Source organism: Trichomycterus rosablanca, chromosome 25, assembly GCF_030014385.1.
Source record: "Trichomycterus rosablanca isolate fTriRos1 chromosome 25, fTriRos1.hap1, whole genome shotgun sequence".
Lineage (NCBI taxonomy): Eukaryota > Metazoa > Chordata > Actinopteri > Siluriformes > Trichomycteridae > Trichomycterus > Trichomycterus rosablanca.
Window position 1 is genome coordinate 2,662,010 of NC_086012.1, and position 12,992 is coordinate 2,675,001.

The 12,992-nt window shown below is 41.4% G+C and overlaps 1 protein-coding gene across 1 annotated transcript in view; it reads left to right on the plus strand.

Moving 5' to 3' along the window:
- The first annotated feature begins 3,460 nt into the window (after window positions 1-3,460).
- arhgef2 (rho/rac guanine nucleotide exchange factor (GEF) 2) overlaps window positions 3,461-12,992 on the plus strand; it is a 35,324-nt gene continuing 25,792 nt past the window's right edge. Inside the window, exon 1 of the mRNA XM_062987631.1 lies at window positions 3,461-3,743. Within this exon, the coding sequence (XP_062843701.1) occupies window positions 3,669-3,743 (75 nt within the window). The 5' untranslated portion in view covers window positions 3,461-3,668. The remainder of the gene's footprint in view (window positions 3,744-12,992) is intronic.

Below are 12,992 nucleotides of genomic sequence, written 5' to 3' on the forward strand. Positions count from 1 at the left end.
GTAATGAACTACCCCTAGCACCCTCTCAGAGCATGTGTAAATGTATAGGTATATCTGGGTATGTTTTTTTCTAATGTAGATGTTCACATTTCTCACCTACTGAGTCACATGACGTAACAGCCACCAACATTGGAGGGTAAAGCTTGAAAAATCATTGCTGGTTGTAACGTATGTGATGTTATAAGGTTGGATCAACCCCAAACTTGGCTAGTAATGCATGATTGATAGAGGAGACAGAATTGCAATCCATACCAACCTAGAGAGCAGGGTCATTCAGTTACCAGCTCCCATCCAGAAGATTTGTGGACTTGTAGAATCATCCTGGTTCAAACTCGCAGTCACCAGATAACAGGGCATGTGGTTTTCATGCTGCATCACTCACAAACCAGATGTGTTTTCTCTTTTGACTTGCTTTTCCGGTTGAATTCATGACCTATTTTTATCATGGTTACATGTTTACTATTGTTATTACAGTGTAATAACCCTGTCATTGCAGGTTCGTTCTGTTGAAACAGTACAGTTGTAGGTTCTTACAACAAACACTGACACTTTTTATTTGAAATGACAGATCCCTGCGCAGTATCCAAAGTAAACCAACTGTGCCATTGCAATGTATCAACCCTCTCACATCTGTAACAAAGTCAAAAAATGATCCTGTGCAAGTGGCAGGCACTAGTTTGTCTTTGGTACTTAGCTAAACCTAGATGTCAAATGGTATAAATCCATAAAGAATTATATATTTATTGAGTCTTTGCCACTGCAATAAACTGACAGCCTGTACTGAGTGTATTTCCCAATTTTTGTTTTGTTTCCACGCCCACCATGGATAATTTCCTCTGCAGTTGTTTGCTTTTGGGTGTCAGATAAGGTATCAAAAACTCAAAGGCACTTCTTGTCTGGTGTGTGATGTAAGTTTTGTGACTCAAAGAACAAAATGCAGACAGTTTTGTTCACATTGACATGCTGGTGCTTTGTATTCTTCTCAGATTTCATTTCCTGTTGTCTGGTACGTTAAGACAAGTGAATGTAGGTGTTCAGTCACTGAGAGGAAGAATAGGTCAACTTACGGCTTGAAGAGTATCATGTACTGGTCTTTAACATGTTCTTTTGAGATAGGAGATGAAGTTGGTCCATTTGGTTTATTGGTCCATGCATTATTGTTTGTAATAAACCCATACTATGTGATAAACAGTGTGTTGATAACCAAATCCCTTTAACATTAATTTAATACTAACTCTCTGCTCACTCCAGGTCTTACAATACCTCCATCATCTGATATTTCATACTTTCACAACATTCAGCAAACACTTTTGTCCAGAGTGACTTAAATTACATTGTGCTTTGTATTCTTTGTTCTATTACAATAGAAAGGTCTAACAACACAAGTGCAGGTATTGTTTACTTAAGTACACAATGAAATGTGGGTCATCAGTTGTTGTTTAAAGGCAGAAGAGAGCAAGAAGCTCTTTTTAAAATTTAAAAAGCTTTCGTGCTTGTCTTCACTGAGTGTTGACTGGTTAAGATCAAGCAGAACTGTGGCTTTAAAGGTTTGAGGTACAGTAGGGGTTTAACTAGTGCTTTCAGGCACGTGGGAGTTAGACCATTTTGGCTTTGTACACAAGCATCATTGTTGGAGTGGGCACAGCAGTGTGGTGTTGTGGTTGTGCTTGGGGAGATTATAAACCAGACATACGTCTGTATTTTGTATCAGTTGTAGAAGTCGGATGGTGACGGGCAGTCGTTTTTATACATAAACCAGGTATAAATAGCTCTCTGTGGCTCTGTGTGGGTGTGCATTTAACTGCAGTTTCTCTCTTCCTCCTATAGTTGCAACACCTACTTCATGATCATGTTGGTGGAAACTAGTGGCATTTGTTTTACTGTTAATGCCTTGACACATCAGCGCACAACGTCCCACAGAGCTATGCTCTTAAGTTCTGTCAAAATCTTAACAGCAAGTGGCTTTTGGTTAAGGTTGAGTGGTAACAGCGTGGGGCGTTCCCCTTCTGCACCTCTAAATTTAGATAATGTATTTCGGCAGAATTCAGAATACAGAATTACTAAGTTTTAGGGTAATATTTTAATAGCCCCTGGTTACTGTCTGTGAGGAGTGTCACATGTTGCTCCTGCATCAGTACAGGTTTGTTTATTATAATGTTACTAAATAGGCGTCACCGTGGCCCACATGATAGATCCCCTGGTTTTATCAGCGCTTTATCCTCCTGAGTGAAAGGGAGGAAACACCCCAGACAGATCGCTAGTCCGTCACAGGACACACACACACACCTAGGATGGTGTTTCATATCTCTAGCCATCCTGACTGCATGTCTTTGGACTGTGGGACGAAACTGGAGCACCCGGAGGAAACCCAGGAGAACATGCACACAGAACTTCACACAGAAAGGACCCGGACCGCTCCACCTGGAAATCGAACCCAGGACCTTCTTGCCGTAAGGTGACAGTGCTACCCACCGAGCCATTGCATAACTGTCTACACTATAATAATATAAAGTGCTGTTTGTATATTGTGACCCGACTTATGAAATAGGCTGTGCGGCTCAGTGGGTAGCACTGTCGCCTCACAGCGAGAAGGTCCTGGGTTCGATTACCAGGTGGAGCGGTCCTGGTCCGGGTCCTTTCTGTGTGGAGTTTGCACCGTGTCTGGGTGGGTTTCCTCCGGGAGCTCCGGTTTTCTCCCACAGTCCAAAAACATGCAAGTGAGGTGAATAAGAGATACAAAATTGTCCATGACTGTGTTTGACATTAAAAACTTGAACTGATGAATCTTGTGTAAACAAGTGACCTGTTTTGTCATGAATGTAACCAAAGTGTGTAAAACAGGGACAGTGGTGGGACAGTGGGTAGAGCTTTGGGCTCAGCTATGCAGCCACTGTTGGGTCCTTGAGCAAGGCCCTAAACCCTGTCTGCTCCAGGGGCGCCGTAACGTGGCTGACCCTGCGCTCTGACCCCAGCTCCCAACAAGCTGGGATAAGCGAAGAAAGAATTTCATTGTACTGTACACCTGTATATGTATATATGACAAATAAAGGATCTTATCTAAAACTGTGAATAACTGTGAATGAATAAATCTGTTAAAGAAAAAGAACAGTTGCAGAAGACATCATATAAATAGAGACTTTTGATTGGTGGAGCGATGAAAGATCTACTTGATTAATAACTGAGATCGCGGTGAGATCAATACTCAACGCTGATTGGCCAGAAGTATGAAAGCCGTTCGTAATCAAACGATGTTGAATGAAGGGGGCGTGGCTTATCTCCGCGTCGCTTGGCTACCGAGCTCTCCTCACATCTTCAGCAAGTCCCGCCTCTCGCGCTCTGATTGGTGCATTGTTTGCGGAGTATGCCCTGCTAGCCTATGAGAATCGAGAAGGCGGTACTTAGAGAAATGCATCTGGGAAAAACTAGCGCTGCTGCGCCGGGTTTCCTGTGTGCAGAAAGTGTCGAGGAGACGAGTTGCTTTGTTTTAACGGTCAGGGATGAATGCAGAGGAATAAAAGTGAATGGAATCTCGTCTATGCACTTGTTATTAACACGAATACTCACTTCTCATAGTAGTCGGGTTGGAATCTATTGTAAACGTGTGAGTATTGTTCTGGTGGTGAGGCTGGTGTTGAACCGAGAAGTAGGATCTGTCTGACCGGGTCCTGATGCTCGGTATGTCCCGTGTTACAGACCCGTTAATGAGAACGCGTCAGGATAGAATGAAAGAAGTAAACTTAAAGGTGAGTGCTGCTTCATTTAACACACATGTCGACGTTTAAGGTCGGGAACTAAACTTGTGTGTTTATTTAAACGTATCTCATATTTAAATTTAAAACGTACAACTTTTAATTTATTGTTCGGTTAAAAATAGTCCGTTAGCTTAGCATAGTCACCGATTTTCCTCAGCAGACTGCGGCACATAACGGCTCGCGCTCTTCATATCACTCATTATAAAAACAAATATTTGTTATTTTTCCCGTCTCGCCTCGTTTAACCTTATTATTCCTTTCAAATAATTGTGATGTGATGTTTGTTTAATTCTGGTTCACTTTGTTACTTTTATTCGCCATGCCGTGTGTGTGTGTGTGTACAACTAAACTAGGGAGAAAGCGTGGCGGAAAAGTCCGGTCCTGTCCCAAACAGCTCTTGTGTGTAAACTAGTGCACTAGATAGGCTGCATAGATCATCGTATTTGTACTACGTGTAGTGCTGGTAGGTAAGGGAGGAGGCATGCGTTTGAGATGCGGTTACGGTTTTTTCTGTGGAAAGCGTTATCCAAGGCGGAGGGAGAGAAAATGAGTGGGGGATGGAGCTGAAAGATACGGCTTACTGCTTAGTAGTATTTATAAGCTTACTGTGCAAAAATAAAGTCGTTCTCCACCTGTACGCTTGGAATCCTATTGAAAACAAATCCATATAGTGTATTGATATCTAATTATAAAAGAAGACGTTATAAATCTAATTGTAAAAAGAGAAATGTATGCAAATAAAGGATAGTTCAGTCCACCAGAAATATGCATGCATTGGACTTAAATGATGTACTTTTTCTTGTTAATAATTATAATCAGCTACAGCTGGTCACTTCACTGTGACAGAATAAATAGGGCTAGTTTGACTGCACAAATGACACGAAGCCACATATATTACAGCTGGGAGTACCTGATGAGTGAAAGCAAATCATAGCTTCAGGTCCCAATGTTTATCTGTACAAACAGGTGTTGATAATTGCAAAGTACAGTATATGGAACAGTGGTCTCTTTGCCAAGGTCAGTACGAAAACTAAAAAATGTCAAAATGTTCGAAGCTGTTAGAACACACAGTAAGGCACTTTACCATTATGGGCTCAGAGGTCGCTGTGACAGCAAAAAAAGACTTAAAAAAGACTCAGATTTGTGAAAGGTGTTTTAATCGTTAATTTCATCATTGATTTACAGAGAAAAAGAAGTCGCACAAAACGACTAAAACCATACATGTCCCTTACAAATGTATGCCAACTAAACTGGACAGGGCTGCGCTTTACACATATACTCATTTACATATCCTATATCCACCTATGGTATGGGAGGCAGGAGGAAACCTGGACCTTGAGAAAGCCCATGCAGATTCTTACTGGTTCTATAATGTATGTGAAGTATCATACTGCAACTCAATAGAGAGAGTATAAGGGAAGATATTTTCCTGAGGGTATCAGTGTAGTTAAACAACATATGTTCACCAACTAAAATATTTAATTACCATGTAATATATATGTTATTACTGGTTTAGTAAGAGGAACTGACTCAGTGTTTTGACACAAAGAACTGAGTGTGACTGTTTGTGGAAGAATCAGTGTTTCTGTTAGTTATTTGTATGATGTTTGATGATAAAGGACAAAGCCAGTAGAAAATGTCAGTGTGTTTATACGCGTGTCTAGCCCATGTGTCAGAAGTATAAGGAAAAGGGAAGTACTTAAACTGACTTGTCAGTCCAGTAGAGTTCAGTGGCTTTATTGTATTTCAGAGGTGACAGTTAATGTAATAAACCCACAGGACACACACACACACACACACACACACACACACACACATGGGAATGCACAGATGCTTCTGTATGCACAGATGTCCTGTATCTAGCGCAGGAGTATGAAGGCTGGCGTGCGTTTACACTGACACACACTAATCAGAACTAACTTCGGAGTGAGAACTTGCACACATTTACCGAATGATGTCATTGTGAAACCCAGTTCAGGAAGGCTGTGCAGATGAGTGCAGATGCAACATGGTTTATAAAAAAAAAAAAAAGCAGTTCAGCAAGTTTTTCCCCATAGCAGCTTCGTATAGTATGACGTTATATACTGTCTGATGGTAGAACGATAGTCTACGAGTAGAGATTTTGCTACGGTATAGCCAGATCGTTCACTCCGTTGTGTAAACTGTCATTAGACAGTGGTGTTTATCTGAAATACACAGGGAAGGAACTGCTTTGTGTATTTTTCAAACCTTCTCACTAACCAACCGCGACAAACATGCCATTACGATAGCACGACAGTTCTGTTATAAATATATGTTGGTTTATGTCGCTGTAGATATAACAACAGCAATCTTCACCAGCATCTCAAAACGAAACACTTGTTGTAGTGCTGCCATCAGGTCTGACGTTTTTAGATGTACTAAGATTACATTTATTAGTAGTGGTTGGTAAACGTAGCAAAAGGAAAGTAAAGTCTGCAGCATGGTGTTGCATTCAACATAACGTAGACCTGAAAAATTTTCTTAGTCATTTATACATTTAACTTAACAGTGTTAAAGTAAATATATATATTAACATGTAATAAAATAGGCATATAGTAAAGCATGAATTAATTTACTATTATTAAGTAAATATTTATTCTATGCTAGATTTTTATTATAATTTTGTATAATTGGCGTACATAAGAACCAAAAATAACTGCTGTCAAAACATTTGCTCCTTTAGTTTTTGTTTGTGTAACTTGGCATTTTTAATTGCTTTAATAAGGTCATCAAAATATATACAAGTGTATAATAAACATCCTCTTGTTTTTGTTTTGAACCCTTGGAACACTTTCTTTTTTTTCTACAAAGCACGCGTCCCGAATTAAGGCAGCCCGGCCTTTTTGTCCTGTCCAGGGTGAGCCCATTTTAGTCCCAAAATGTCCTAAGGGCAGCCAGACGTCAATAGAGACAGAGTGAGGAGACACGGAAATGATTGTAAGCAGAGCCTGGGGCTTAGACATGAGACAGTACACATACATAAAAAGCATCACTAACAGACCTTCTATTATCACTGGAGCGCTCGCAGCGTCGACTTCACCTCAGCGCCCCGTCCCATCGTCTCACGGAGTGCTGCCTGAATCGGACTTCTGTTCCGCCGCGAGCTACGCTTACGGCTTTGTACCACATATAATAGTGGCACTTCGTCCCTGGACCAGAGTCGTGTGTGGATGCATGACACAGTTACGTATTGTGTTCGATCAGTGACTTCATTAAGCAGCAGCCGAGAGCTTTGCGCGCATCGGCCGACTCGAGGTGAACGACATGGTGAAGGTCGGCGGAATGGAATAACCTGCAGATAAACCTGTGCTGTGGTAGCCAATAGGTTATTAGAACAGGTTACAGGGATCCTGTTTCACAGGATGCTTCACATCATCCGATATATATGGGTGACGCCCTTACAGTAAATAAGCTGACTCTGCAGCGTGTGATTAGCAACATCCATGTTCATTATTTATTGGCAAATATAGATGAATAGTAATCATTGATATTGGTCCTGATATTAACTTATCGTGGCTTTAAAGCAGCATCTGTTATGTAAAATGTTTAAAGTCTGTTTTGTGGTACAGTTTGAATGTTTTCCTAACAAATTTAGATGTGTAGGAGTTTGTTTTTATGTTTCACCCTTAGCTCATGTCATGTCTTGAGTTGCACATTAGTTTGCCTCATGCTTTGAAACAACAGCTGGACTGTTCACAATTGTTGTGGCTGAAACACGTGCATTCAAAATTAGAAGGGCGTCCCCAGTGCTTTTGTCTTGTCCGTATGATGTTTTTATAGTATATGTGGGTGTTTACACCACAGTCACAACAGTCTGTTTTGCTGTGTGTGTCAGTATTTTAGTAGATGTACTAGGTTTTGTCTTTATATGACAAGATTGTCGTTAATCCAGCGAAAACAACAACAACAACACAGAAAAGCTGCGCCGCCGTTATGCGTACAGGTCAAATTCTGACACATTTTGTTCTGGTGTAACTTTAACAAGTCTGCATGTAGGACCGAGGTTTATCTGTGACTCAAATCTAGTCTGTCGCATTCTGTTGTGGCAGTGAGACTGAGGCTTTTTCAAAAGGAAAACACTAATAGCCGTACAGACGAAGGTATGATGTGTCTGGTTCTTTTTCCGTGTGTTTGGACCTGCTTGTATACTCTGAATGAAATTTTTTTTGGCTCTATTTTGTGCTTCAATAGAAACTTTAGAACAATATTGATCCATTTCAGTTACTTTCTGCTTATTGCCCCATAAAGTTGCGTGTATAAAAAATTTCACAGTATTGTATTGCCTAAAGCTCTGCTGGGATGTACAGTACTGAAATAGTTTTCTATCTACAGACTTGTGGAATTGCTTTTGCCAAGTAGCATAAATGTCATGTTGGCTTCAACCGGTTTCAAATTTAGAAGACACCACAGGACAGAGAAGATATTCTGGACTATTTATATTTTAAGCAGGCGCCCGATCCTGGGATTCGGGGTTCGAATCTCGGCAGCGCTATCGGCCGGTCGGGCATCTGTGTGGACACGATTGGCCAAAGGTTGGGGAAGGGGGTGGCCGAAACACCCGAGCAGTTGGGAGCTGCGCTTAAAAAATAGGAGGGCATCCGGCGTGAAGACGGTGCCAAGTCTGGTATGTCTGGTATGCAGACCAGATCTACTGTGGCGACTCCTAAATACAGAAGCAGCTGAAAGAAAGAAGTATATTTAAGACAGTTCTTTTTTCTTTCTGCACAACCCCTGACCTCTCCTGCCCGCAGCCAAAAATGCAGGTGTTGAATATTGTAAAGCTAATTACTAGCACATTTCTATTCACCGATAAACAAAAGACCCTCAGAGGTCTTTAATTCCCATTCCCAGCTTCCTCTGGCTGTGACAGTTCCTGCAAGACCATAGCTTATGGAAGTGGTTTCGCTACAGTTAAATACTGACTGGAGTGTTTTCCAAGTGCTCTCTCATTATACACCGTTTTGCCCTTGGCTTGATCACACACGTTGTGATGGAGGGGGGTCGTGTTGTAGAACAGCTTCCACGGAATACAGCCAGAACAGGAACGGTGTGTTAATGTTTTAAACCCGTTTCATGGACAAAATACAGTTTATAATAATCACAGTAATAATTCTAATGCATGAGAAACACTGGATGACGACTGAGTGGAGCTTTTGTCTTGACATTGAGCCCAAGTCATGTGCATATTAAACATGTACTGACAGTCTTGATTGCTCGTGAACAATAGCAAACTAACATTATTAAGCGTTTCGGTTCGTTAGCACGAATGTTTACGAAGCAAACAGTGCAAGAGAGTTGTGTACACATCTATAATTAATGCTGTCATTTCAAGAACACACACACACACATCAACACACACATACTTAGGCCAATTTTTGGCAGCTCCGGTTTGCCTGACTCTATGTCTTTATGTACACCAAGGCGTACACAGGGAGAACATGCAAACTATGCACAAACTGGACCCTGGCCGGGGAATTGAACCCAGACCCTTTTTGCTGTGAGGCGACAGCGCTACGCACTGCACCACCATTCTGCCCAGATGAATAAAGTGATTGTATAAATTGATTGAAAAATACTAGGCTTCATTTAGTTGTTTGTATAACCATTATATTAGATTTTTTATGTTTTACAACCACTTAGTCCTGGTCAGGGTCACTGTGGGTCAGGTTACCCAGAATCTCTCGGCGCAAAGCGGTAAAACACCCTGGATGCCAATCCATGGGTCTCTTCCCTATTTTTCCTTGTTTGTGTTAAAGTGACATTTCTACGTCAGCAAATTATTTTCATATCACAGTAAAGATATAAATGCTTGAGTGACCATCTGTAACTCAGGTCTGTTTAGTAAACACTGACCATTTCTTTAATTCCTGACCGGTATTTCCAGTTTTTGTAAGGCACAGAGATATATACTTATATTCTTAAAAGACTTAGGTATTTCTCTATCATAGAACATGTGGTTAATAAAGCCAACACACAAGGATGATTTCATTTTCAATCCAGTGTTTGGACTCCTATGCTGCCACCCCACCTGCTTAAGCTGCAAATGGTACGGTCCTCACGTTACGTATCCTCCGCATCCTATCGATTTCGACGTAGCGCTCGCGCAGTGCATGCTGGTTACAACGTGGCAGAATCTGTGCAGTCAGGCTCAGCTGCGAATGCAAATGAATCCAGCCGCTGCATTGCGTTTAACCTATCAGGCGAGGGCTCGACAAAAGGGAAGGCTTTTCTGTGCCATAACCAAATCCATAGAAACGGCAAGCAGAGAGGGGGGTTGCGATGACATGCGGTGACAAAATGCGCTAGTGCAGGCAGAGCGCCGAACCTGTTCCACTGCGTCTATAAACAGGGTTATAAAAACGTCACTCTCTCGTGATCTGCTCAGTAATGGATGGATGTCCTGTAGATCTGGGCACCTTTTACAGCAATAGACATGTGACCTGTATTTTAAAACAAATTAAGGAAACAATTTGTGACAAACAAAACAAGTGCAAATGCAAAGTGCAAGATCCAGACAGACTGCAGTACTGCATGTTGCATAGGTGTGATAATCATCCGAACATGCTCTATAGCAGGGGTATTCAACTAAAATTTAAAGGGGTCCAGTTAGAGAAAATTTCTTGAAGCAAAGGTCCAGAATGTTTAACTATATATATATATATATATATATATATATATATACAGTATATATATATATATATATACATATATATATATATATAATGTAAATATATTGATATTTACATTTTCAGCATTTAGCAGACGCTTTTATCCAAAGCGACTTACACAATGAGCGGAACACAATGAGCAATTGAGTGTTAAGGGCCTTGCTCAGGGACCCAACAGTGGCAACTTGGTGGTGGTGGGGCTTGAACCGGCAACCTTCTGTTTATTAGTCCAGTACCTTAACCACTATAACATATATACAATATAGTATAATGTAGCCTAGTAGTTGTATCAACATCTGCATGTTATCAATAACTGTCAAATCAAATGTCTGTTTATTTATTAGGATTTTAACGTCATGTTTTACACTTTGGTTACATTCATGACAGGAACGGTGGTTACTCATTACACAAGATTCATCAGGTCACAAGGTTATATCGAACACAGTCATGGACAATTTAGTATCTCCAATACACCTCACTTGCATGTTTTTGGACTGTCGGAGGAAACCGGAGCACCGAAGGAAACCCATGCGGACACGGGGAGAACATGCACACACAGAGAGGACCCGGACCACCCCACCTTATCAAACCTTTCTCTTATCAAATTAAGAGAAAATAAAAATAAGTTGTGCTCCAGTGGGAAGTAAGAACAGAAATGAGTCTCTCCATCACGGATTAAATGCTGTAATTTCGCTGTACACGTTTCTTTTTTGGAGAGCGCCATTTGTCTCCTGTCTCACTCGTCTTTTTCTCAACTTTCTCCTGCACAGTTGTCTGTATCTCTCCCTTCGTTTTTTCTACATTCGCTATCTTTCTTTTTCTTTCCACCGTCTTTTCACATGTAACTCGCCTCTAACTCTCTCAACTGTCTGCACTGCAGTCGCAGTGTTTACCGGCTGGAATGCACAGACTTGATTGGCTGAGTGGTGTCACGTGATTGGTTCTCATCCGCTAAACCGCTACCGTAAAGACTACAAAAGCTGCGCCGGTTAAAATAGAAGCGCTGCGTCAGGTTTCAAATCCTAACTTTCTGTTTTGGCTGTAGGTCCGGGTCCGTATGGGACAGCTTCTGGGTCCGGACCCGGACCGCGGTCCGCCTGTTAGTGACCTCTGCTCTATAGGATGTAGAAACTTGATGAGCAGGTCCAGTTTCATTTTGGTCAGATGCAGGGATACAGTAATTCACAGTAAGGCCAACATGTTTTGTGTATCGTTCAACGATTAGACAAAATAAAAATAGGTTTATTGTATTAAAACGAGCTGAACAGATCATGAACAGAAGGCTAAAGATCAGAGGGACAGAGGTGGACCCGAAGCACAGGAACGCACCCTTGCTGTTTGAAGTTCGGAGTGATTAGGCTTGTTATTGTCCACATGCGGTGTGGGGTGGAGGGCAGCTGTGCAAACAGCAGGACCAGAAAGGTCTTTGTGTGCTGTCAATTATGGCCAGTGAAGAACCTCTTTAACAGCTGAATACACAAGTACACAGAAGGAGGTTTACATCGGGCTCAGTCTGAATTCACTACCAGTACCTGTTGTGTTTGTTTAGGAATGAAAATGAAACTAAGTTTTACATTTTTAAGGGGAGTTGCTACGGTGTTTTTATTATTATGTTCCGGGTACCGATCTTAGCTGTGCTATCCACTTGGGGGGAGGGTGGTCAATAAACACTGACTGCATCATCAGTGTCCTTTAACCCACCTGTCTTTGGGCTATCAACCGACAAGTTAAGAGTTTAAACCCCAGCTAATATCGGGTAGTTTCTAGTACAACCTGCCAACAACAGCCATAACAATGATGATGACTAAAGATATAAGCTGGATCGAAACCACAAGATCAAAGAAACCAAAGATAAAGAAGAGGAAACAATGAAAAGTGCCAACTTAGATTACTAAGAAAAACAAAATGTAAACAAAAAGCACATGCATTTGGAATTGCACTGCTAAAGCTTTGACATATTAATAGATAGTTTATGTTCTGGCACTCACTACTTTATTCACGGGCTTATGGGCTAGTCCGTGTTACCGTAATCAGTTTTTTTGTTAGAACAGTGAAACAAGAAGATGTGGACGTAATTCTTTCATGGAAAGCCCCTGCGATGCACTGTTGCTTTAGTTTGCATGCATTCCGCTGCAGGACGGTTTATCCCTCGTTAAGAACACATTCGTCGAATCTTTACATTCTCCTTTTGCAAGAGTGCTTCGTTTTTAACGACCTCAGGTCTTCAGGATCGAGCCTAATCTTCAGGTTTTACTAAACCTTCTGCTCTTGTCTTTTTGCCTCATCTTTGTACATCTCCAAATCGAAGACACATCCATTGTTTTTCATGTCTGCCTCCCCAGCACACTGGTCTTGTTTTTTATTATTATTATTCTGCTTTTTGTTGCTTTATCTCTCTGCCCCTGCTCAAAGACTCCCACTGGTACCCCTCCATGGCCTCTCGACGCAGGTCTTTCTTCTCCTACAGCAGAGGTTATCCTTTGAGCTTTCTGTGTTCACGTCCCAGACCAATGCTCTCTTTGTTTTCTTTTTCAACCTGAAGACGGAGGCG